Source organism: Charadrius vociferus, unplaced genomic scaffold (assembly GCF_000708025.1).
Source record: "Charadrius vociferus isolate BGI_N301 unplaced genomic scaffold, ASM70802v2 scaffold173, whole genome shotgun sequence".
NCBI classification, from domain to species: domain Eukaryota; kingdom Metazoa; phylum Chordata; class Aves; order Charadriiformes; family Charadriidae; genus Charadrius; species Charadrius vociferus.
The window spans coordinates 3,139,481-3,164,378 of record NW_009648369.1 but is presented as its reverse complement, the minus strand read 5'-3'; the positions used below and the strand labels follow the sequence as shown (position 1 = coordinate 3,164,378).

Sequence of the window (24,898 nt, the reverse complement as noted above, 5' to 3'; positions counted from 1 at the left end):
GCTGAGGAATGGTTAGAGGAATATTTAGGAAGTCCAGGTTGGCATCTCCATTCATTTGGACATGAGCTTCAATTCTGTCATCGTTGTTGCCAGCGGACACATTATGGGAATATCTGTACTGATTGAACCTGCCAGTAGCTTGCCAGCTGAACTGCTGAACAGAGAAACTGAGTGCAAAACCATAGTTATTCAGGAAGTCAATTTTGCCAGTCAGTTTCATCGGGAAGCTGATTTTCACATTTCCATCATTGTTTGTTAATAGACGAATTTCGAAAGGCTGTGCCAAGAAGGAAACCTCATTATTTACAGTTCCAGTAATCCGTCCATTGAGCCGAGCATTGTGAGAGCCTGTTAATTCTACTTTCATTCCTCCAAGCTGTCCTGTGCCTTTTACATTCAGAACACTACGTCCCACACGCTGTGACTCAATTTCAGACTGAAGCTGAAGTGTTGCATAATTTAGGAAACCACATTCATATCTCATAGCTTGGTTGACTTTCAGGTACTTGTCATTTATTCTGTTGTTGGCAGAAAATGTAATAATGGGGCCCTCAACCCTGAAAGTGGCATGTGAATCATGAGTGCCTTCATCGGAGAAATTAGGAGAAGCCCATTTCCAGTTTCCTTTACCAGTGGAGGTAATTGATATGTGTCCTGCTTCTACGTCTGTTGTCATATTATTGATCAGATCAGCCTGGCTGGAGAAATCAACTTGTGGAATATTCAGCCTGTGGGAATATGCTGTTCCACTCTGCATCCAAATTTTTCTTTGCAGCTTGACCATTAAATTATTCTGCAGTTCTATTGAATTTTTCATTGTATGTAAGTTTGCTCTAGTTTCAGCTTCACCTTCTACTGAAGTCCCTAAAAATACCACTTCATTGGAGTGATCAACTTTAAGGAACTTGTGGTTGACCTTCATGGAATTTTTAAGATTCAGCTGCTTCATCTCAGGGGCCAAGAGACGTGAATCTGCAATAACACTAAAAACCAGGAAGTCTAATTTGGACGTTGTTTGAGCTGAAAGGGAGGTCACAAATTCTGGACTGTTTGCAGATGTTGTAGTATTATGAACCTCAGCTTGCGTAGACAGTGTAAAGAATGGAGAGGTGACTCTGAAAGCACCAGACAATTTGCCAAATGTAGGGACAGACACAGCATGCGGGATACGTGGGAGCTGGAACTCTGGTATCTTCATGTTAGGAATCTGGAGCTCATTTAGATTTAGCTTTGGAACCAATAATTCTGGTATTTGAAACTGAGGTATCTGTATTTCTGGGAAAGAAATGTCGGAAAAAGGCATATCTCTCATCTTTAGATCTTTAAAATACACATCAATTGCTGGCAACTGAAATTCACCAGACATGAGTTTGTCTATTGTTCTCACAATCTGAAGTTTTATCTCATTCAAGTCAATTGTATAGGAAGGAACTTCAAAGGTATTTAGAATTGTAAATTTTGGGGTAGTGAATTTCATTGGGATTTTCATGTCCTTTAGTCTCTTAATATTTATCTCATAGGAGGGGACATGCAGATCAGTCAGTGGAACAATGAAGTCTGGTGTTCGAAATGTTGCTTCCCGAAGACTTCGGAGACTAACCTCAAAGGCAGGTATAGTGACTATAACAGTTCTGATTTCAGGGACTACAAATCCTGTTTCAACAAACTGGTTTAAATTTTCAGCCCAATTTTTTAGATCATATTCTTCAGCCAAAGCAACGATTTTATTAGAAGCTATGTTCCACTGATCAGAAATGTATATGACAACAGAATTGTAGAATTGGCTTATCTTCTGAAGAAACCACTGGAATTCCTGGGAAATATCCATTTCAGAAATCCTCTCTCGCAGGTCTTCCAGATGTTCATTCACCTTGGCTTTGAGATTAGCAAATGTTGTTGAGTTTATAAGCTCCTTGAACCAGTTAATTATTGCAGCAAGCTTGGTGTCCCTTAGTTGTTCCATGTATTTTGAAATCACAGCTCTAAAATCTCTCATATACTGTTTCAGTGCTTCTGCTTTCTGTGGGAGTTCTAAATTTCTTAGTTCCTCATTTATTTTCTGGGTCACTTCTCGGATTTTGTTATTTGTGTCATCAACAAATTGGTTATAGTCAAAAGACTTGAGCTTTTTAATAACCATGTCAAGGAACTTGTTGACTTCCTTTATCATCGTTTCATAATCAAAGGTTTGCACTTTCTTGACAGCATCATCAATAAAAGCAACAATTTTATCAAAGCATGACTTCACATCAATATTTTTCAGGTAGATGGTCAGTTTCTGGACAGTTTCTTTTATCCTGTACTGGTTAAGCAGTTCTATCATTCTGTCCATTAAAAAATAGACCTGCTTATCAATTTCATATTTTACAATCAGTTTGTGCATATGACCTCGGAAAGCACTGATCTTCTCAGATACTTCATACTCCTCCATCCAATTTAGAATAAAGTCTTTGATTTGTTCAAGAACTTCAGTAATTTTTTCAATTGGTAATGAAAGCTTCAATTTTTCTAAAACTTCTTTAGCATCAAACATTTTAATCTTTTGTTTCAAATTTTCTGCAATGCGTCTGACATCAATATTCTGAATCTGAATCTTGAGTTGTTCTAGGTTTTCCTGTATCCTAGCTGTAATCTTGTACTCATCATCTACATTTTTAATCCAAGCCAAAGTACTGCTTCCAATTTCGCTAGGATAATATTGTCGAAAAAAAAATTGCAATTTTTGAATAGTGTCAACTACAGTCATTCTTATCTTATATTTGTTATCTAGAGCTGTCATTGTTTCAACTATTTGATCAAGAAGCTGTGCAATAAGTGCTTTAATGTCATACTGCTCATAATGATCTTTGATATATTGCTCAATTTGTATCAGATAGACCTGCAGCTGAGATAGTATTTCTTGAAGGTTGTCCATGGCTTTTTCCAGCATAATTTGGAGATCATCAGATGTTATTCTGTAGTCCTTTGTGAAAGCAATCAAATTATTTTTCATGCTGTTAACTCTGCCTTTCATATCTAATTTGTCCATGTAATCATTAATGTTCTGTGGGAGTTTATCCAAAGTTGCCTTGTATTTTCTCATATGTTGTTCTATGTTGATGTTCTTCAGGTAACTTTGTATGGCCTGCAGCGTGGATAGAATGGTGCCTCTTATTCGTTCAAAGTAAACGGGCAAGTGTTCCAAGAATGGTAGGTTAATAACATGCATATCTTTATTTTTGTCATACTTCACAAAGCCAGAGAGGCTGAATTCTTGAAGCTCTGACACACTACCCCTGAGGCCCAATACATCAATTAAATTAACTTCTTCAGATGTGAATGGTAGTATGACTGATGTATCCATTACTGAGAGATCTGCTAAAGCTTTTCCACTAAGTTCCATACCGGTCTTTTCTGCATCATTGTAAGCACTGAGATCTTGTGAATATACATTATTGTTTAGCTGACTTTTCAATTTCCAAGCACTTGACTGCTCTGATGGAGTAAAAAGCATATGAACTTTGTTATCAAGCAGGGTAGTGTATCTTCCTCTAGACTTCAAGCTATGACTGGTAGATCCTCTGTAATCATGGGAGAAAGTGAAAGCAAGAGGCTCTGCTTTAAAGAGGAATTTGCTGTAAAGGTCTCCTGTGTGTTCACCCATAGCAATCAGTTTTCCGTTAGCATTGGTATGTATGTCAGCGGTGATAGCAAATGGGGCCATAGTGGAACGCACAGCATTGCTGAAACGGAGGGATTTAGAATCACAGTTTGTGTTCATAGTAACTGAGGAAGCAAGTCCTGCCACATTCATATTAACTCTGTGACTCACTGCTGCGCCTTGAACATTTGCGACGGTATCTGTTTTAAAGTTTGCAGCTAGCTCAGCATATGTAATGGTGTAGGTATGCCTTATTTCATCTGCTCCATAGGCTCCTCTGACATTGCCTCCCAAGTTCAGCTTCAGAGGCTCGAGAAGCAGTTCTGCTTTGTTGGAAACTTCTGCTTTAGTGTATTTAATGTTATTGCTCAGTTTAGCTGTGAGTGAGCTAGGCTGCAGTTGTAGATCAAAAACATGCTTGTGGAACTTGTCAAAGCTGAAGCTGTTGTCTAACTTCGAAGCAAATGTTAAAGATAATCCAGGAATATTCAAGTCATTTGTGTACTCCAACTTAATCTCTTTGAACGATCCTTGCAAATTATTTGAAAACTTGAGTCCTTCTCTATTAACTCTGAAGTTTAAAACATGCTTGTTGTCCATACCCAGAACTGTACTCTGATATTCACTTCCCAGCGTTATTTCTGTTAGGCTCACTCTTCCACCTAGATTGAATTTTGCATTGTTTTTACCATAGCGCCCAGAAGAGGATAGTGACATGGAGCCTCCAGCAGTATCAAGTTTGGCATTCATTTCGCTCTGCATTGTCAACGGACTAAACTGCACATTTGTGGTTGCGCTGCTGGCTAGACCGTACTGATTTACATTGAGGGATGACTTATGTGCAGCTCGATTCTTTTGATCAGTCATAGAGATATCAGAGTTGAAAACAAGATCCTGGGAATTGAGAGAACCTGCAAACAAGGCATAATACTGGGTTTGCTTGTTAGTGGCTTGGTACTCAGATCGAAGTGCTGCCATCTTCTTTGACAAAATTAATTCAAGCTTATTGACACCTGCAATATGTCGATACCTCCCATTTGTTTCAGATGTCATTTTCAGCTGGCTGTTTTCATACTTTAGTGAAGCTGTGTTCTTTAATAGTCCACTTTGTACATCAGAAACTGAAGTAATGGAAAATAAATCATCACTGTATCTGCTGGATATCTGGTTGGTAGCCTGAAGGTAAGAAGAATCCAACTTCAGATTTGATTTTCCTTCTAAAACCCGTCTCTTTTCATTGTATGAGCTTGACAGAGTGTAAATGCTTCTTGCAAAGACAGAAGCCACTTCCAGCTGCCCTTCCATCTTGACATTATTGATATTCACGTTATTCGTCTTTTCAGAAACAATATCACCAGAAAAGGAAAGCTGAGGACCCAGAGTACTGGATGCTGTAAGTGATACAGTGTAGTTTGCAACTGGACTAGGTTCATAAGTCTTTGTCCTGGCCAACTTAAAAACTGATGTTAAGAGTCTGTGCTTCAGGTGATTTTCATATGCACAGGTGAATCCATTTCTATTATATGATGCTTCTCCAGAACCTGAAATAGAAAAAAGAAGACAAAAGATAATGGTGTAATTTATACCTTCTTCAAAGTCTTTAAGACTTTGTCTGATGCCACTAAACTTTTATGTTACTGCTTGAATTGCAATTACTGTTACACCATTTTGCTTTAAAGGCCAAAATATTTTGGTAGATCCTGATTATTTCTGTAAGAATTGTTATTATTTTGATACTTGGGGCTAAAGTTTTGATCTAAGAATAAATTAAATCTCTACACTACTCTACTAAATATAATTACGTGAAATGACACAAAGTTATGTCTTTATTTAAACCAAAATTAAGAAGATGGACTCTCAAGAATAACCCATATCAAACATTCCTGTTTTTTAATGTTTTCTTTATTATGCTTCATTTATGATGGACAGTTTAGAAAAGACTGAAGTTAGCTTGTCCTTTTGCAATTTGAGAACTAAAACTGCAGTTTTAGAGAAACTAACTTAAAAATACCAGTCTTAAGACCTATACAGTCTGAGTCTGGGATAACTGCTGTGTATTTATGGCAGTATATGGACATATATAAATGACTAAAAGAAATCACATATATATATATTTCAAAATAGAGCAAGAAACAAACCCTGGGCGTACCTATGCATACACCTGCACACCTGATTTTGAAAGCATTTGACCGGTCAGATATACAAGTGTTTGTAGAATCATGCCTTCAGTTTTGAAGAACTGGGTTTCTTTAGTAGGGAATATCTAGTAGGAAAATATGGACCTTAAAAGTTTTTATTGAATTAAACTGCCTTCACCTTTAGTGCCTGAATAAACAGACTCACATAATATCTTTAAAACCAAAAAGAAAATCATTTGAGGTTATACAACAGCTTTTTTTAAATAAGCAACAGGAAAATGAACATGCTGTACCTGATACATAGAAAATAAAGTCATTAAAATAGTTTTGCCAACATTGCAGTATTAGCACACGTTCTTACCCTTCACACTGTAGGAAAGTAGCTCAAAAACTGAATCAGCGTTCGTGTTATAAGTAGTCTTTATGCTGGATGCTTTCTCTGTGGTGCTGTTAGCCAAAGTGTATGCTGCTGTCCAGTTGTAATAGTTGCTGTAGACATTAGCAGAGACCTCTAAAGTGCCAAGCAAAGGCACACGAAGAGGATAGGATTCTGGAACAGTAAATGTCGGGATTCTGTATTCCTGAGATGGCACACTTATTCCCATTGACTCCATTACCAGAGGAGGTGTTTTAACAGTCTGTGGCACTCTTATGTCATGGGATGATCTTCCACCAAATGGCAACGGGATATTAATTAGAAAGCTGTGTTTATTTAAGATGTATCTGATCCGGCCTTCACTAGAAAATAAAAGTGACTCTATTAGACACTGTAAATCCATGAAGCATATGCAGAAATTTCCATGATTCCTACTATTCCTATGATACTGAGCTGACTTACATGCTTATATCAATGTTCTGACTTTAGGTTTAGAGAGAAATGTAATGATCTTCTATGATTATCAGCATTTTTTAAGGTTAATGAGAATTTACTGAAAGCGCTTTTGATATCAGTGAATTCTGCCAGTGTTTTTCCCCTTATTTCATAGTCAAGGAGACTCATAGTTCAAGTAGTCCAGAAACACATTCTTTCTGTGAGACCTTGCAGTAGAATTCAAAGGTTCCTGATTCTTTGTTCAGAGCTTAACTAACTTTAGCTCCCAGGTGGAGGGTGTCATTCAAGGGGCTAAATACATTACTTTTATGAACCTTGCATTTGATTTTCTACTTTGAGAATATAAATCTGCTTTATGCACATTAATGAAAAGATGTATTGGCATGAAAATGATGCTTAAAATGAAGGAATTTGAATTAAAGTAGCTGACATATAGGAAAAAAAATCCTCCAAAACCACTGCAGCACTTGTACAATGTGGCATGCTGAGTACCAGAAAAAGGCAATTATATTCTTCTTAAAACAAGCGATGTATTCCTATAGAAATGTATGAAAAGTCTTGTTAGCATTAGAAGTTGTAAGAACCTAAATTACAAAGAATTTCTCTTTTTGACAATAAGCATTTCAAAAAGTTTCATCCGAATATTCAGCATTTATTTCATTCTGAATAGAAATAAATAGAAATCTAACCATTTGACCAGGAGCTAGGACTGGAAAAAATGGATTGTCAGCTGAAAAGCTTGTGGGCAAAAAGTGTAATTATGAAAAGGCAAAACAGGAGGAAATTCGACCTTAATTTGAGCATGAACAATAAGCTGGCAAAGATGCTTTTATTGTTTGCCTAACTGGTCTTTTATATTACAAAATCTTGTTTTTTACACTTAGAGCTACATCCTAAAATTGAAATTAAGGAAACATTTTTGAAATTTGTTCCTTTGCATCAATGGTTAAAAAGCAACATCACAGAGCAGTAAAAATTCCTATTATTATTATTATTATTATTATTACTATAATGCGCACTACTGATAAGAATATAGGAGAAAAAACAGTTTTTTCCTTGCTTATACTTAGCTTAGGAACACAATGGAAGCAATAGAGCTGTGTGTCATTAACATACAGTTTCATATTGCCACAGCGAAAGATAGTACATGGAAAAACAGCACTAAGAGAGATAAAATGCAGGACTCTTCTCCATCTGTTTTTGTAATCCAATCTTACACTATCTTCTGTTGTCTTTTACCTTCATTTCAGCCATCCATATTCCCCTAGCTCATGTGAAAAGTATACAGATATGTTTCTATTTATCACAGTGGTAGCTGTGGGTGTATTCTGAAGATACTACCAAGCAACACTGTTCCTTGAATCCTTATGCATAGGCAGAGCAGCAATGTGATATGAACAGTAACTGGCAAGAACAATAAGTGCTAGGAACTGTAAGGAGAGCAAATCCTGGCAGGTGCATGAGCATTTTAGAAATCTAGATCCATTCTGTCTGACTTATAGCCTAATTTCCTAGAAACAGAAGAAATAGACTATTTATCTGCCTTCCAGTCTCTCATTTGTCAAACCCTACTTTTTAGAAATTTTTAACATATTGGATGTTTTCTGTCAAATTGGACAGAAAGGTAAAAGCCTGACGGGTAATTACATTCATGTAAGTTTTGTAGAACTCTCTGTTAGGTGGAGGAGATGGGCCCAAACGAGTGCAAGCATTCAGTCCACATGTGTACAACCATGGCATGTGTTGCCTCTGAGCAAGTGACAGATGGAGTCAGACAGAATTCAGGGTACTATATTGGTAGAGGTCAACCAGTATGTGTAGGGGAGTGGGAAGAACTGTCCAGTAGGACTGCACAGGAAAAAAGTAGAGATATTAGGGTTATGGCCAAAGACCATAACCATCCTGCAGGGATGCAGGACACAAATCCATGCGAAACATGGCTTCATTAGTTCTGTGCCTTAGAGTAAAGATTGTTCAACACCGTATTTTTTTTTTTTCAGTTCTCATTACTATATAAGACAATACTTCAGGATATATTCATAAACTGCAGGAGTGACTGTATTAAAGATATGCATCATTTTGTCCATATAATTTAATCTCTGGTCCTAAAATTCTTTGATATGATTCCAATTTCATGCTAATATTTACAGCAATTCCACGCTATTTTATAAAACAAAATAAAATAAAATAACGGAAAAATAAGAGCGAATATCTATTTTCAGTTTCCTGTGCGACTATCCTAATTTCTCTCCCTACCTTTTCAGGAAAAGTTCTTCAGGAATGGTAATAACAGGCAGGTTAATTTTCTGAATGTTCAGTTCCTGCAGTCCACTTAGTTTGTCTTGCAGAGTCTGGGCATAGGGGACATCTTTTGATGCCTTTTGCAGCCAGGTGTTGGTTGCCTGCAAAGAGGAGACAAGTTTTTCAACGTAAATAACAAGTTTTAGGACTTTCCAGTAAGTTATCTGAAAGCCATCGTAACTATCCATATACTGAGTCCTAGGCATCTGATAAAGTGACTGGCTCGATCAAAGTTGGAAATACACATCTTACTCAATCTGATGAGTGCTTTTACAAGTAGTTCCCATTTTGGCTTCAACGGGGGAAGCATGAATTCACCAGGGCTATGTGGTGAAACTGTAATATCTACTGTAAGTTGAAACATACCACGATAAATTGTGACACAATATGTCGCAGTGTCATATCTGTGTGAGCCACTTTCCGATCCAGCAGTTCGTTGGCGTGCTTCTCTAAAGCTTTTGGGTAGTCTGAAAAGTCAACTGAGAAGCCAGAGGACATCTTTTTCACAGCAGCACTGGCGCCTGAATTCCACTCTAGCTCAACTTTCTCTGAATCTGAAAACAATGAATTTAAAAGAAAAAGGTAAGATTACTAATATTCTTATTCTATTTAGGGATATACTATAAAATAATGTAATAAGATGTTTAAATTTATAGGTTGTACATGCGGATCATGTTTTTTGCCCCTACCATATCTGAGAAGAACTCTTTCTGAAACTGAGTTTCCATGAGTTGTTGCAGCTGTGCTCATCTGAAGATATCCTTTGGTTGGTGAATAATTAACCAATGCTTCAGTTCTAAGTTCAGTTTGCAGGCGGGGAATAGAAATGGTGCCACTTAACATGGCCTCTTCCATTCCAGCATATCTGTGAAAGCAAAAAGTAAATGTGAATATAGAACATTTAACTCTAATTTTTTACTTATGTTTCAGGAGCAATTTCAGCATCTAAATCTATAGTAAAGGCATAATAGTTGTTATAAAAAATAAGATTGAATCAAACTTGTAAACTCTGTTCCAATTCAATTAATGTTTTCAGCTTCTGCTAGTTACTTTAGGAAATCCATGGTAAATTATCATAATGCTACTGTGCAGATACAATAATAATTCCATATTAATTCCATAATACTGAAATGGATGGAAATATGTACCTGTCTTGGTAAAGTACCTGAACCAAATTCTGAACTCCTTACTCAGGCTGAATTCTCTACTAAAGGATACAGACTGTGGCTATGAATTACATAGAAACAAAACACTTGACAAAATATACTATGCCACTGGGCTTCATTTTCCTTTATTCGCATTTATTTTATATCTCTGTAACTTTGTTGACTTGAGCAAACTTCTAATATTATGTTAGTGCAAATGAAAGGGAATTGAGGTCCCTGACATCTGTCCAAAGCTCCCACTGATATCAGAGGCAATTCTGCATGAACAGCAAAGACAAAGACTCCCTGGGGCACCATCAAGATCACAGAATTCCATGGAAGATTGAGGTTTATTAAAGAATGTGATCAGCTCATTTCACTATGGGCTTGTGAGGCAGACAATTTTAGAAACCCTGGCAGGCTGAACATTTTTGTTAGCTCCCCTGTAGATGTTCCCGGAAATATTCTCATCGTGAAGCGTGGGAATTTTTACAGGAAGCTCTCAGCTATTTTTGGTTTTGTTGCTTATTGAGTGCCATTAGATTTTTTCATGGGGAGATGTAATAACTTTTTTTTAGAGCCAAACATAACCAGTAAACGATAATACCTCTCTGAACAAACCTTGCCTTGTTTATATCCTTGGATTATCACACCTGCAATAACACTAGTACAATGTCATTCTTGTAGTCATGTGTGTGCAAACATGGAAAAACAAGCTCAAGGAAGTTGTAATACAAATTATATATATACATATAGTAGGAAAGATCAGTTGGTGCATTAGATGTATTTATTTGATGTACACGTGTTGGATCACAAAATACTTCAAGGGTTTTTAAAGAGAGCTTGAATGACAAGTTTATATGTCTCTCTATATAAGCAATTTCTCAAAAATGGGATAAAATTTTCCCAAATTTTCTACCTTCAATAAAACCTTCAGTTATCTTATTCAAAGGTATCTGTAAAAGTCTAAGTGGCTTTCTGAGTTACCTTATCTGGCCAGTAAGAGTAACTTCAGAAATCTTCTTGTTGTTAAAGTCTAAGACAAAAGTATATGCTTTCTTCCCAGAAATGGATTCATCAGTAATTCTGAAGTTTGTACCAAAGTCAACATCAACATCTGGAACGTGGACATCACTGGTCAAAATCTTTCTGTCTCTGTTGTACCTGAAGGTCAATGTAGCCTCATGTTGCTTTACGCCTAGAAAATATAATGTAATTTGGTTATTCACAACTATGGAATCTGTTTGGACTTTTCTTAAAAGGAGAATAAAAAAGTATCAACTGGAAATTATACCACCCTGAAGATCTAACATAGCTTTTGATGAGTCTGAATCAGAAACTGGGTCATCTTTTTTCTCCTCATCTTCTAAACCTATGATGGGCTAATCCACTAATCCCGTCGCTAGTTTTGTTGTGTGAACTTGCCATCCCACAGATTCTTCCTTTGAAAAATTTGCTGTTTATGTAGTTGTTCTCAATTTGTATGCTTTACTTCTGTAATTTATCAGAAATTATATTTTTCTCTTGCTTATATAGAACCCATTGACTTCTCTTCCTTCCTTCCTTTCGCCAACATCAAACTTTTATTTATATCATGGGGAAGCATTATTGGGATAAAATAATCAGCCTCTGATCATGAAAATCTTGCATGAAAATCTTGATTGTACATGTGAAATGAAATGTGAGTTAAAGCGGTGGCTTGTTTAGGTGTGAAAATGGTATTCTATTTTATACTGTAAAGAATTCTATTATGATTTATTCCTATAAATCTTTTTCCCATTAAATGACATGGTTCAAAATTGAGTTAACCATATGTCTTTTTCAGACTCTTACCTTCTGCCTGGACAGCAAATTTTAAGGTGTCTATCAGGTCATTTCCCTCTCTCTGCAGGTCATAGTTTGCACTTGCGGAGTATTCCTTCACTTCACCTGTGGACACTATTTCAACTTCAAATCTAAAGAAGAAGCAAACATACGTCTTGTAAATAACTATTTTGTTGATGACCAGAAACAGGAGCAGTCATACAGTTTACAATAGCTCTCTTTCTGAGCTGCTCCTGGTAGCTTATTTTTAAAGTTTTTAAAGGTAAGGGTTGTGTAGTTAGTTAATACAAAATAAACATAGTTAAAGCTGATATGACTAACCTGGATTCTCCAGTCAAGGGATAATATGGAGCTGCCTCTGTGGCACTGGCATTAGAGTACAGTAATTTGGTGCAGTAATTTAGACCAGCAATGAAAGGCTTGCAAGATGTCCAGGTTTCTCGATTCTCGATCAGAGGTGGAATCTCTTCAGTTTTGGCTGGAGACACTAAATGTAGAGTATTGCTGGAACAGAAAAGCGAGCCATTTATTCCCAGGACAGGTGTTCAGACATTGTCCTGCTAATGAGGTTACTTTCCGAATAAAAATCACTGATTAAGGTAAGGGCTTAATGAAATAACATTTAGTGGTTAAATGATTACAAGTTTTATTATTATAATAATTATTATTGATAACTATAATTCTGTGTATTAAGCCATTTACCCTCTCTAAAATTAAGTAGTTCATTTAAATTCACTCTAAAAATAGGTATTGCTATTACAATAATTTTATGTGAAAGAACACAAAAGTATAGAAATTTTAAGTCTTGTTGAAAATCTCAGAAACTAGTGACAAATTAATCTAAGCTTTGACTCTCAGTCACCACTTATCTGAGCTATTTGCTTACCTTACAAAAGAAGTTATCCAAGTTTTACAATATCTTGGATTTTTCTGGACTGAAAATTTTTCCATGCCTGCCCTAGCCTCTCAATTCCATCACAATAAAAACCAAGAAGAGAGGGGAAGAACATAGCCTTGAAAGTTCTCATTCAGTTCTCATTACCTGATACTGAGGAGCTTTGTGGGAGTCTTCGGATCAGGAATGCTGAATTTCAGATGTCCAGCTTTCATACTCACATGTGCTTCAATTCCAGACTCATGGAATATATTAGAATTCATCTCCACACCACTTCTAGCAAATTCAGGCATGTTTATTCCCAGGTGTGTTACAAACTCAATTGCTACTGAAGGTTTAGCAATGAGTTCTGCTTGCATCTATTTAATAAAAACAAAACACTATATTTATTTGCCCAATACACTTCTTAATAGTTTTATAAAACAAGTGTAATATACTTGATAAATTAGAGGTAGGTTTTATATAATTGGTTTTGCTATTCAAAAAATTTGATTGCCAAGTGACATAAGCAGAGGGACCACGTAAGTGGTAACAGTAATGTAACAAATACAGCAAGATGATAACACAAAGGAACCTTACCTACTTTAATGTAAAAATACTCATGCTTCAGAAAGATTTTGTACATGGAGTTACTTGCATGTATTTTTAAATCTGAAGACAAGAGCCAGTTTTCCATTGTAAAAAAACATAGCAATTTTCAAAAACAATGAGTAAACTGTTTGACAAAAAAGAAATGAATCCAAGAGTTGAATTTCTCTAAACAGAAACCAGCTTATTTTCAAGCTTTTGGTTTGGCCATTACAGAAAGAAGGGACAGAATGCAAAATTCTGGAAAAGACTCCCAAGGTAACTAAAAGGCAACCACTACTAAATTTGAGGCCATATTTTTTTGTTTTTCCTTAACTATTGTATATCATGGAAAATTAAAAGTTTAGGTACTGAAACTATTGAGAAATCTATATAAAATATTGATTAGAGAAAAATAGTTATTAAAACTGGAAAAAAGAATGGAAATATTAAGGGTTTTTTTTTTATTTTAACTGGATAATTAATTTTGTGTCATACATTCTTTACTTGTTACAATTTTAAAATGTTTCCTATCAGATTAAAAAATGTTTCATTTAACTCAATTTTCAATATTTCTTTTAACTGAAAATCAAAATTTTCACTTTGAATTGGCCACATCAAAAATTTTATTAACTGTTTGGTTTGAACAGCAAATTCACATGCTATAGCTTTTGTACTATTCTCATTTGAGAGCTGGGAGAAATAAACAGCAATTAAAAAGGATTATTTTTTAAAAGATGATTAAAATACTTTTAATTCATAAATTTTATTATGACTCATACTTAATTTACTATATGTATTACTTCTTACTTCAATGTGAATGTCATTCACAAATTAACTGGAGACCTCTAATAAGTAAGGGTTTTTTTTCATTTCAAGAGTATTTAAAATTCTTCTGGTGTTACAGTTTTATCCCTAAATGAGATGGTAAATTATTAGGAGGACACAAAATAAAGACAGCTTTTAAGACTTACAGTTTTTTGATGAAGCTTTACAGCTACTTTGGCTCCAGGTGTCGCTATTCCAGACAAGGCAAACTTCAGTTGTAAACCTGCTCCAGTTGGAAGCTCAAACTCATTGTCCATGAACATGTAGTGGACAAATAAATCCCTGTCAACACCTTTTGAGATGGCTTGTGCAATCTGTGAATCAAACAAGGAAATGAACACTAACAAATCTACACTGTGGCATATGTACATTTCATACTTTAAAAATTCATCATGGAATGACTGTAACTATATAATCCAAAAATTAATTTCACATAGAGTACAAAAACTAATTTCTACAGTTTCCTTGCTTTAAAAAAATGTACTAAAGACTGTTTATCAAACAGCTTTAACCGAATACTAGATTTTATCACCTGTCTTGATACACACGGATCAGCTACCTTGACATACACATACAAAGGTAAATTGGTTTAGATAACATGTAACATTCTGGCTTCCCCAAAGTCAATGGGAAAGCATTTCTTTACTTCAATGAAATAAGGTTTTTACCAAATATTCCTAAACTGTACTACATGTTCCTTTCTTTTAAACATGACAAATTATTGCTCAATATACATTTTAATAATGAGAAATTTACTAGTATTACATAATGGCCAACAATAGGATTTTGGGCATCGTTCCAGTAGATATCTCAATCATACAATAAGATATGAACCTTCCATTTTTCCTTCCCGTTACCTATCTTCCAGGAGGACCCCACTTGGTTATTCAGCAGTCTTCATAGGTTTCTCAGAGTCCTTCAGACTAATCTAGATATTTTATTTTAAATAATTTTATTTTCATGCTGGTACCAAATATTCATTCTTTACATCATAGATAAACACAACCTAAATTTTAAAAAAATATTGTAAAAAGTCCCCAAATTAATAATACACATTGGTGCATCAGAAACATACCGTTTCGGGAATAGTCTGAAGAGTTTTAATGCTCTTTAAAATCATGCTTCCCAGCAATTTGAAATCATTGAGTTTCATGTACCCAAGTTCTTCTCCCAGGATTCTCAGATATGCTTTTCCTTCAGGAGCTTCCTTGTTGACCAATTCTTTTATCAGTTTTTCAAGGTTAAGCATTATTCCTTTCATGAGATCCTGAAGATTCAGTCAGAAAGTAGTAAAACATCAGATAATCTGCACGTGCACTTCTTACAGATTTGTCTCCAGACAAAGGCCCCTCCCACATACAATTAAGAAGAAAACATTATTAAATAGCATTAAGGATTTCTAAATAGAAATAGAAATAGAAATAGCTTACCAGTTGACGAGAAGGCTTATATACAATGAAGAGGGAAGTGATGTAATTATTGTGTAAAGATAGGAATGCTGTGCCGCGCAGAGAATGTTTTCAAGCTGTACCTGATCCTGCTTGTCATCCTGGGAGTAACCGAAGTAGTCAAAAAGCGCCTTGGAAACCTGCTTTGGCACTCTGCCGTCAACCCAGTACAAGGCCTTGCTTGCGGTGTCTGGGAAAAATCCCTTCTCTCCAAACAAAGCTTCCAGTGTTGGTTCAAACCCCTTTCCATCCAAGCCAAGCTGAAATGAAGAGGACAATGCAATAACTGAGACACCTTCCCCACTTCTTTGGAGTTTTGCAACAAACAGACTTCCTGGGGAACAAACAAAGCATTTAAAGTGTATCCTACAAGTCTATGATTCTTAAGGGAAAATACAGAGTACTAAGTCTTATGGTTAGTTTTATCTCTGAGGTGAGGTCCAACAAAAAACCTACACATAGCCTGCATCTCGCTTAAAGTCTACTATGACTACTTCAGTGTGCCAGCAACGATTCATTAGCATGAAGTCAATCTGTTACAGATGGGTTCATTTCACCCTAAGCTGAGGCCTTTAATAACATGACAGGGTCGTCCATCCAGTCAGTGGTAAGTGACATCACAAAACGGATGGCTTGCTCTAAAGCCTGTTGAGATCAAATGAAAGTCCCCTTGTAAGCATAGTGACCTTTAGAATTCTCCCAAAGCTTGTAAAAACAATGCATTATTCAGAGAAAGTTGTTATAAGCAAACAGAAATGAGAAAGAAACCAGCTGAATTAGGTTTTGATAATTGTTGTACCTCAAAGATATCGCTTGGACCAAATCCATACACATTCAGGGTGGTTTTCAGCATAGTCTCTTTAGGAACATAGCTGTTCGGATCAAATACCACATTTCCCTCTACTTTGGCAGAGACAGGATCAACTCCAGGTACAGAAACTCTTTTGGAAATCTGATAATTTTGTGAAAATTTTCTGAAATCTTTGGCTGTTGGAACCTGGTTTCCTTTCAGAGCTTCTTCAACTCGGCTTTTTAGACTAGGAAAGAAGATAGCAATACAAATATGATCAGTATACATTCCAGAATCACATTTAGTCTTTGTTGAGGGATATCTTGTGTCACTTGCAGGTATTCACACAACTGAGGTGACTGTAAATGGTTATCTCTCTGCACATAGTAACAGTAAAAATAAGACTTAAGGGAAAGACTGTAAGCTGGCTCTGCTCTGACAAAGCCATAGATTTACTCAGCTGATGTGCTTGCGCAAACAAAGAAAACAAACAAGCAAACAAAACTGCAAGCACTGCTAAGTAACTACCACTGCAATTATGGTCAGAACTTTGTTCTTCCTAGGAGACCAGTATATAACTAAATTTTACTTACTCTTCAATGCCTACTTCTTCAGAGTCTAGGATGTTGGCAATGTGTGAGGCAACAAAGCTTTTCACTTGCTCATTCTTCTCCTTTGTGAGGACTCTCAAAATCTTTGCGAGATCACTTGGGGAAGGATCTTTCATCAGTATGAGATATGCAGCTAGACGTTTGTCTGTAGGTGCATCTCCTTCTTGGAAAGCTTTCAGAAGTGCTGAACGATCCTGTATAAATAGAGAAAGGTTTGCACTGATAAGCTGGCTAGTAGATGATACTGTTAAACTCTTTTGGGAATATATAAGGTGAAATAATTTCCAGGATGTAATTTCTTCAGGACCGCGTAACTATTTCTATACCTTATTTCTATAACTGACCAAAAATGTTTCACTGAAGCTATTTTGATAAAGTTTCTTGTGACAGAAAATGTCATAGAAATTATGGTTTTGATAAAACTGATTTTCTTATCCTGTATCTGCCAGGTTACTTTTTTGTTTAGAATACCGAGTTTTGATTGTTGGGAATAAGAATTGTTCTGCTTCGCAGACAGATTCTCGAATTTTGGAAAAAAGATCATTCAGTTTAGGAAAAGAAGATGATCAAAATCTCCTGCTGCAGGAAAATTAAACATAGTTTGAAAATAAATAATACTAAAAAAAATAAATTGAATCTGAGGATGTAAGCTCCAGGTGTTCCGAGGCTCCCAGACTTGTTAAGCCTTGTCTGGAAACAAGAGCACTTTGTAGATATTGAAACTGTTTCACTATACTAAGCTGAAGTGCTCTGTATAATGACATCCATTCTGTAGGAGGTGCTTTAATGTCACTGTAACGTAAACATAAATCTAACCAGTACTATTAATAAGAATGACAACAAAATGCCAGTATAAAATAGGGACTTGATATTTTCTTAGTTAATTCCATTTAAATCGGGAGCAATTTGTCAGTTAAAACCACCTCTAAATAAGTAGAACTCCATTTAAGACACTCTAACAGGAACAGATCCAAAATTCCCATTTAAACTGAGACTATCTATACAAAGCAACTGCATCTCAAAGGAGCAAGTCAGAAGTCTAGAGAACTTCTCAGATATGTGGATGGAAATTAAAGTAACTAAAGGAATTCTAAAAAAGCTGGAGATGGCTAAAAGGGAGATAGCAAAACTATGAAATAATAGGAAAATTTTTGCATATTCAATAACTTCTGTGAACAGTCAAGGTGAACTGAAGACAGTTTATGCTGGTTCCTGTGACCCAGTTTACCTCTTCAGTAATAGTCATTTTCCTGAATGCCTGGATGGCTGCTTTCTGAACTGAAAGTGATGCAGCTTCACTTCTGATACATGTCTTAAGGAAAGATTTCAGGTTGGGTTTAGCTTTCTCCATTACTGCACCCATGTTTCCAATAGCCTGTCAGTGATGGAAACACAGAAAGATGTTAAACATTTATTCTCCACCAAGAGGAGTGCAGTAACATATGTGCTTCAATTTAAAATAATAGCCTGCATAAGGAAATAAAAATACCCGAAGTGTGAGGTATGTGAGTTCATCTTCCCCAGAGCAATCAGTGCCAAGCAGTGATACCATGAAGTCTGCAACGTCTGTTATTTCCTCTGTCACAATCATCTTCTCATTGTAGAACCTAAGTAGAGAAACACATTAGAAACAAAAGCACAAAATAGGAAATGTCTATTTATTTTTTATTCCCAAAGAGCAAATTCATGAGAATAACAAAAAAAATTCTCAAAAAGTGACTACTCTTAGCGTTTACTTTAAGCTTTGTAACGTTTTCTTGAGGCTATTTTGTACAATTACATGCTATCATTACTTACTTAGTAACAGAATGACTCAAGCCATAGAAAGAAGCTCTACTTGGCTGATACTGGGCCATGTTAAGAATTTCCCGTATTCTTTTTGGTGTTGGAGAAGGTAATAGTCCCAGGGTATATGTGACCAGATCTACCACAAGTGGATTCACATTTCCAGTTCTCAGTATTTGAAGGACTGCACCGTAGCACTCTGGAGTCCCGCACTGAGTCAGGGCTTGAACTGTGATGGAACTGAAAGGAAAAGAGATGACTTTGATTAATTAATTCCCTGTTTGCAGTTATCACTGCATGCTGCACGTTTGAAATAAACATTTGACAGGTTTATTCAGTTGTTTTAATGTAAATGACATATGCCTATGCGTGACTGGAAGCAAATCACACAGTAGCTTATCAAAAAGAAGCTGCTTAGTTTTACAAGTTATGGTAATAACACAATTAGCTGTGAACAACAAGAAAGTACTAACAATACTATCATTATACAGACGTATGACTTTTTTTCTCCACAACAGACTTTCCCACAACTTTAAGTATTATAGAATAATATACTGAACCATACTGAGGCTCTAGTGCGTCTACAGACTGAGGACATAAAGTACGTATAAATTGACTGAAGTCCAGCCAGGGCAGAAGAGTAAGGGTGGGGACTGGAGGTCATGGTCAGACCAAAGAATTGTGCCTTTCCATGTCTCCAAAAATCTCACTTTCAAAACTGTGTTCTTTGCTATAAGTCAGACTTGGGAGTTTGGAATTACAGGCATTGTCCTTGAGAATGAAAGATATTTGGCCATAATAACATATCCAAGGATCGTGCCTGGTATACATGGTTGGGATGGTGGTGGTGAGAAAAACCCTGCAGTGGGCTGTTATACTCTAATTTATGGTTCAGCTTCTCCGATAAGTTTGGAAGATTTGATGGGGGAATAATCAAAACAATATTAGTTCTTCATAGAAGGCTAGAACTTTCAGATCTATTTGAGTTCTTATACTGTTGTCATATATTTAATGTTAAATTAATTCCAATTAAATGAGCATTTCTGATGGAAAAATGTGAAACCCACAGGTTTTACTCTCTCTTCCTTATTTCTCTCTCTAGATAATTCTGATGATACTTATCTTTCTGAAAGACACTCTTTACATCTAATTAACCTCTAATTTAAAACCATTTGCAGCAAATCATCAACATTAGAATGGATTTGCTATGGCATTGACATGTGGTGTACTTGCACGATGAACTGTTGTAACATACCTTGAAGTTTCCATCATCTTGGGTACAAGAGAGCCAAGAGTGGTGTTATGTAAACTTCTAAGTCCAGAAACAAATTTGTAAAAGAGCCTTGCTCTCTGCTGGTTCTGCTGGGAGGCTGTAAGTTTCTGCAGTTCCTGAAGGATTTTCAGAACAGAATCCCCCTGCCTAGGAAATTTGGCATCTGTACTTTCTAGTGCAAGTCCTTTCTCTTCCAGTTCATCTAGCAATTAAAAAAAAATAATTGCATTCTTTATGTCATTATCAAGGACCTATGTTAATTCTTACCTCCTGTCATACAGTCAGTATAAATATAAAATCTGTAGGTTGTTTTATATGAAAATTGTTGAAGTTTAACAGCTGAACAGTTTCTAAAAATAATGGAATGGAATTTAAATGTAAATGTTCCAAAAAATTAATAATAATGCCTATTTGCATAAAATCTTGAAAATTTTTATAAAGATGATTCCTTACTACCTTTCATATTAGCACAGTTTGATTTTTCAACTTTTAATGAAAATATCTTAGGAGAAATATGTTATGACTAGGAATAACAACTGCATCTCAAATTATCGTGTTTTAGAACCAAATGTATTGTAGTCATGGACTGTTTACATTTGGCAGCTGAAGCTAAAAGTTGCATAAGAATTTATGGTTAGCTAAAAAGGGATCATGAAACTAATTTCCAATGAGATTAAAATTATTGTCCAAGTAAAATATAACTTTTTAATTATAATGAATAATTTCAAAATTAAAATGAAAAGACAAAGATTTTCAAATTACAGAGTGATTTTAAACTTTTCAGGTTTTTCCATTTTATATCCCAATCTTTTTCCTGACTAAATTGATCAAATTTCATTAAAAATTATAATTTTTTTTGTCCCATCAACTGCATCATTAATGAATTCACTGTTTAAAAAAAATGTTGTCCTTTTATTTATATTTTGTCCCTGTATTTGCGTTATTGAGAATTTCAGCTATACCTCCATCAAAATTTCTGTTATTGATTTTCGGGGTATCTTCAAGCTTCAGTGTCTGGTTGACCTCTGTCATCACACCATAGCGATTTCTGGCAAACAAAGAAATATTTAGTGCTTTAGTTGAGTTTAAGTACCTTTGAGGCTTCTTGCCATGCCTTCTGCCTCCTTGAGAACAAAATGTATATTTAGGGATGAAGTCAGGGCAGAATGTGGTACATCACCATTCAAAATTAATGTTTATAAAGAAAGGGTATCGATAAATAGCAAGCAACCTACTTGTATGAGGAAGGCAGAAACAAGTGTTTTTCACTGCAGACAGCATCCCTTATATGCCTTTTCTTTGCATCAATATTGTAATGACAGAATTGAGTGCTTCTTAGAAGGGTAGATAATGGGACGTTCTGTAAAATAAATAGTTTGGCAGTCATTTTACTGAATGGTATAGGAAACAAACATAGCTTTAAAGGCTGCCACAGTTTTCCTGTAATATTAACAGTTACAGCATATTGGAAACAAAGGTGCATAATTGGAATCATTCTCACACAAAGACAAAATTGTGCCAGCATCAATCTTTAGTCCTAAATCTCTTCACAGGCAAAAAATCCCACTGAAATTTTCCCTCAGGCCTTACTGAGGTGTTTGGCTTAGTAGTTAATTCATGACTGATCCCCTGCTGCCTACAACAAAGGACTCCTTCATAGAAACTAGTCTGTAATTTTTAGAGTAGTTCAGGCTCCTCGTAACAGCTGATGCTCTTTTTAATTTCACTCTTATTATACATACTTTAAAGATTTCTACAACAAGCTGTAAAGGTGGCAGAAATTATAAAATGTGGGTTTTTAGCATGATATGAAATCTCAATTTTTTTTTAGGGAAAACACTCAAAAATGCAGATGCCACAATACCAGGAAGAAATTTGCCAATATTCATGCAAGCAACTGCACTTGATCATTGCGGGTTCGCAGGTAGCCTGAACAGCATGTCAAACCATTTACCATTTAAAACCCTCTCCTCCTGCACCTCACATACACATGAGGGTTTTGGTGATGTTTTACATGAAATGGGAATGTTGAAAATTTTGACTCACAAAATTAAAAATTTTGATATGATCTGATAGGTTATCATGCAACCAATAGTACCCACTCCATCTATGAAAAGGTCTCTTTTAAAAATTCATGAGAAGAACATGAAAGAAGGTAATTACACTCTCTGCATCTGTTTTTCTCTATTAACTGCCAACAAAACCGCAGTCTGATCTAACGCAAGGGTGCAGAAAATCCATTTAAGCTTTTAGAAAGTAAATACAAAATTTAGTGGTTATAGTAGTTGTTTAAGTGATGTAGTGAAAAATGTTATATGATAGAATTTTTAATGGTATACTTACTAATCCCTTTACAATGGCAATAGGGCTGACATAATCTCTGATGGGACTGAAGTTGTCACAGGCTTTCAGGTCCCTGTTAATTGAAATATCTTCTGCAACATTTCCTTTTCTAGATTTGAATTCAACTTCACTGTCACACTTTCCATATACAGTATCCTGGAAAGAAGAAATAAGTCAGTGTCTCTGTTCATGCTCTCACACATTTTCTGATCGAGCAGAAAGGCACCCTTTCTCATCTGAATTTCCAGGTCTTTCGCAAATTATGTTCAGGAGTAACTCTACTAGGTGAGGTGTCTTCCATTTGTTAAGGAAATAAGGTGAATGCTTTTCAAAATACCTACCATGGAAATTGTTTTTACGTTTTCTACTGTTTCTGTTGGCACAAGTAGAGCTGAGATGATCCCTCTCTTGAGATTCAGTACATTCAGAGGTTCATCCTTCTCTGGATACAGCTTGACTTTTGTTCCATCCTGCATGCTGAATTTTAGCTCATGTCTGTTCAAAAAAATCCCCAATGTTAGTATGAAATCACGTTAAAGCCACCCAGTGAAGAACAGGTTATCAATAAACTGCTGGGCTATAGCATCATGTTTATCTTGGTCTATCATTATTTACTATTCACTGTTGTTCCTATTACAGAGCATTACTATTAAAGCAGCAAAATTCTAACCAAGGACATTCTGATATCACCAGACTACGTCACCTAAGGACAAGCAAATATCAAGAGCAATGGCTGGAAGTTGGAATTGCACAAATTCAGAGAGGAGATAAGTAAATTTTTAGAATAAGGTAATTATTAACTACTGCAATAGGCTACAAAATGATGGGAAGGATTCTCTACTAGTTGTAGTCTTCAAAGAAAACCTTGACTGCTTTCTGAAAAACATATTTTAACACTGTCTCAAGCTGTTTTGAGATCTATTGCTTGTGAAACAAGATGGAGTGGATACTGAGGCATTGAACCAAGCGTGATGGTGCATGATTAAAACATGGACTGACAAGCACTGGAGACTAGTTGGGTGGAGGAAGTAGTAGCAACAACTTACAAAAGCAGATAAGTAAGGAAAAGATAAGTTGCTTAAGTCATTAAAGATCATGATAGGAAACCTGGACTTCAGTCTCAAATGCCCTTCTATTGCACACTCTTAGTACCATGTCAGCAAAGGAAAATTATCTTAAAATGTCTGCAGATAGCCTTTTGAGAATTTGCTTACAAGAAGGAACATTCGACTTGCAATAATCTTTTAGGGGACTACCCAACAGTTTCCTGATATAGATGATATAAATGACAAATACGTGCCAGGTGAAAATTCTGGATAGAAAAAAAACTTCCGTCCTAGCAACTGAGAACTGTGCCAAGTTAGCCCTAAATTATATCAAGGAGTTTTACTGTGGAACCAGCTTATAAATCTATCACGTTATCTTGAAATGTGTTCTATGCCTGAAAAAACATAGTCAGGGTGGACTGTAACACTGCAGCCTGTTCCATGTTGAGGCTACAAATATTGATGATAATTGATATTGCTTACTTGGACATGGCATTTGCAAAGTCTTCAGAGTTCTTTGACTTTTTCAGCATGGCCCTTCCCTCAGAGTCGACACCAAAAGTCTCCCTCAGGGAGCAATGCATTGTCCTCAGGATGAAGTGGCACAGCTGTGGTACCTCCAGTTCAACCTGAAAACACAAATATGATGTGTTTATCCTTTTTTCATTATCATGCTTCCAGGATCATCCAGTTACAGTTTTGGAAATATGGTATTCCTTGGGTTTTGTAAAGTGTCAGAATCACCCTGCTAGCAGCTGTTGGGAAACATTCCAAAGTACTCTAAATAGCTTAAGGGAACAAGGGAGAAGATATGAAAGTAGGTATTTGCTTGGCTAATGGCATGGAGTATACTACGTACATGGTAAACAAGCAACTTCGGTTCTGAAAAATTACAGCACTAGAAGAACTGTATGAAAACTTGAGTCATTACAGTGATCGATGTTTAGACTCTGTCAGAACAGTGTGTGCTAAATAAAAAATATTTTCCCCAGTTACTCCATTTCAGAAAATAATTGATGGGAAAGTTTTGGGCAAGATGGAGGGACACTGGGTAGTTTAAAGGCCTACGAGAACTTTTACTCCCACAGCCCTGATCTTGGCTTGACTGTTACAGGCTATCAAGTAGTCTTCCTGGCATCAATGAACTGGTTTAGTTCAACTTCTAGAATTGTTTCATGGACATGGGTAGACTCAGCCTAGGAGCTAAGGAAAACTGAACTACCAGGTCTTCCCCCTTTCTCGTGTAAAAAGTACAGCCAGATCAGGATTGAAATGCACTGGCACAGCGGTATGAAGGATTTCTGCCATCCTCAGTGCCTTCTGTCCAGGACAGGGAGAGCTTAGTCTTCAGGACTCTCAACATGTGCCTTTCAAAGGAATGATCTTGTTTGGAAAAACATTGAAGGATGCTCCCCAGCTGCCAGCTCCCATG

The 24,898-nt window shown here is 36.1% G+C and overlaps 1 protein-coding gene across 1 annotated transcript in view; it reads right to left on the bottom strand.

The window, feature by feature from the left end:
* Positions 1-24,898, bottom strand: part of APOB (apolipoprotein B) — a 37,240-nt gene that overhangs the window by 7,757 nt on the left and 4,585 nt on the right. Inside the window, exons 4-26 of the mRNA XM_009885345.1 lie at positions 23,950-24,100; positions 22,762-22,915; positions 22,421-22,576; positions 21,313-21,437; positions 21,040-21,125; positions 20,060-20,279; positions 18,817-19,044; positions 18,509-18,626; positions 18,248-18,394; positions 17,002-17,213; positions 16,418-16,655; positions 15,702-15,878; positions 15,246-15,437; positions 14,317-14,484; positions 12,923-13,134; positions 12,202-12,384; positions 11,890-12,011; positions 11,044-11,254; positions 9,601-9,776; positions 9,278-9,465; positions 8,867-9,012; positions 6,140-6,516; positions 2-5,181 (exon numbers count right to left, since the gene is read on the bottom strand). Of these exons, the coding sequence (XP_009883647.1) occupies positions 2-5,181; positions 6,140-6,516; positions 8,867-9,012; positions 9,278-9,465; positions 9,601-9,776; positions 11,044-11,254; positions 11,890-12,011; positions 12,202-12,384; positions 12,923-13,134; positions 14,317-14,484; positions 15,246-15,437; positions 15,702-15,878; positions 16,418-16,655; positions 17,002-17,213; positions 18,248-18,394; positions 18,509-18,626; positions 18,817-19,044; positions 20,060-20,279; positions 21,040-21,125; positions 21,313-21,437; positions 22,421-22,576; positions 22,762-22,915; positions 23,950-24,100 (9,167 nt within the window). The remainder of the gene's footprint in view (position 1; positions 5,182-6,139; positions 6,517-8,866; positions 9,013-9,277; positions 9,466-9,600; positions 9,777-11,043; positions 11,255-11,889; positions 12,012-12,201; positions 12,385-12,922; positions 13,135-14,316; positions 14,485-15,245; positions 15,438-15,701; positions 15,879-16,417; positions 16,656-17,001; positions 17,214-18,247; positions 18,395-18,508; positions 18,627-18,816; positions 19,045-20,059; positions 20,280-21,039; positions 21,126-21,312; positions 21,438-22,420; positions 22,577-22,761; positions 22,916-23,949; positions 24,101-24,898) is intronic.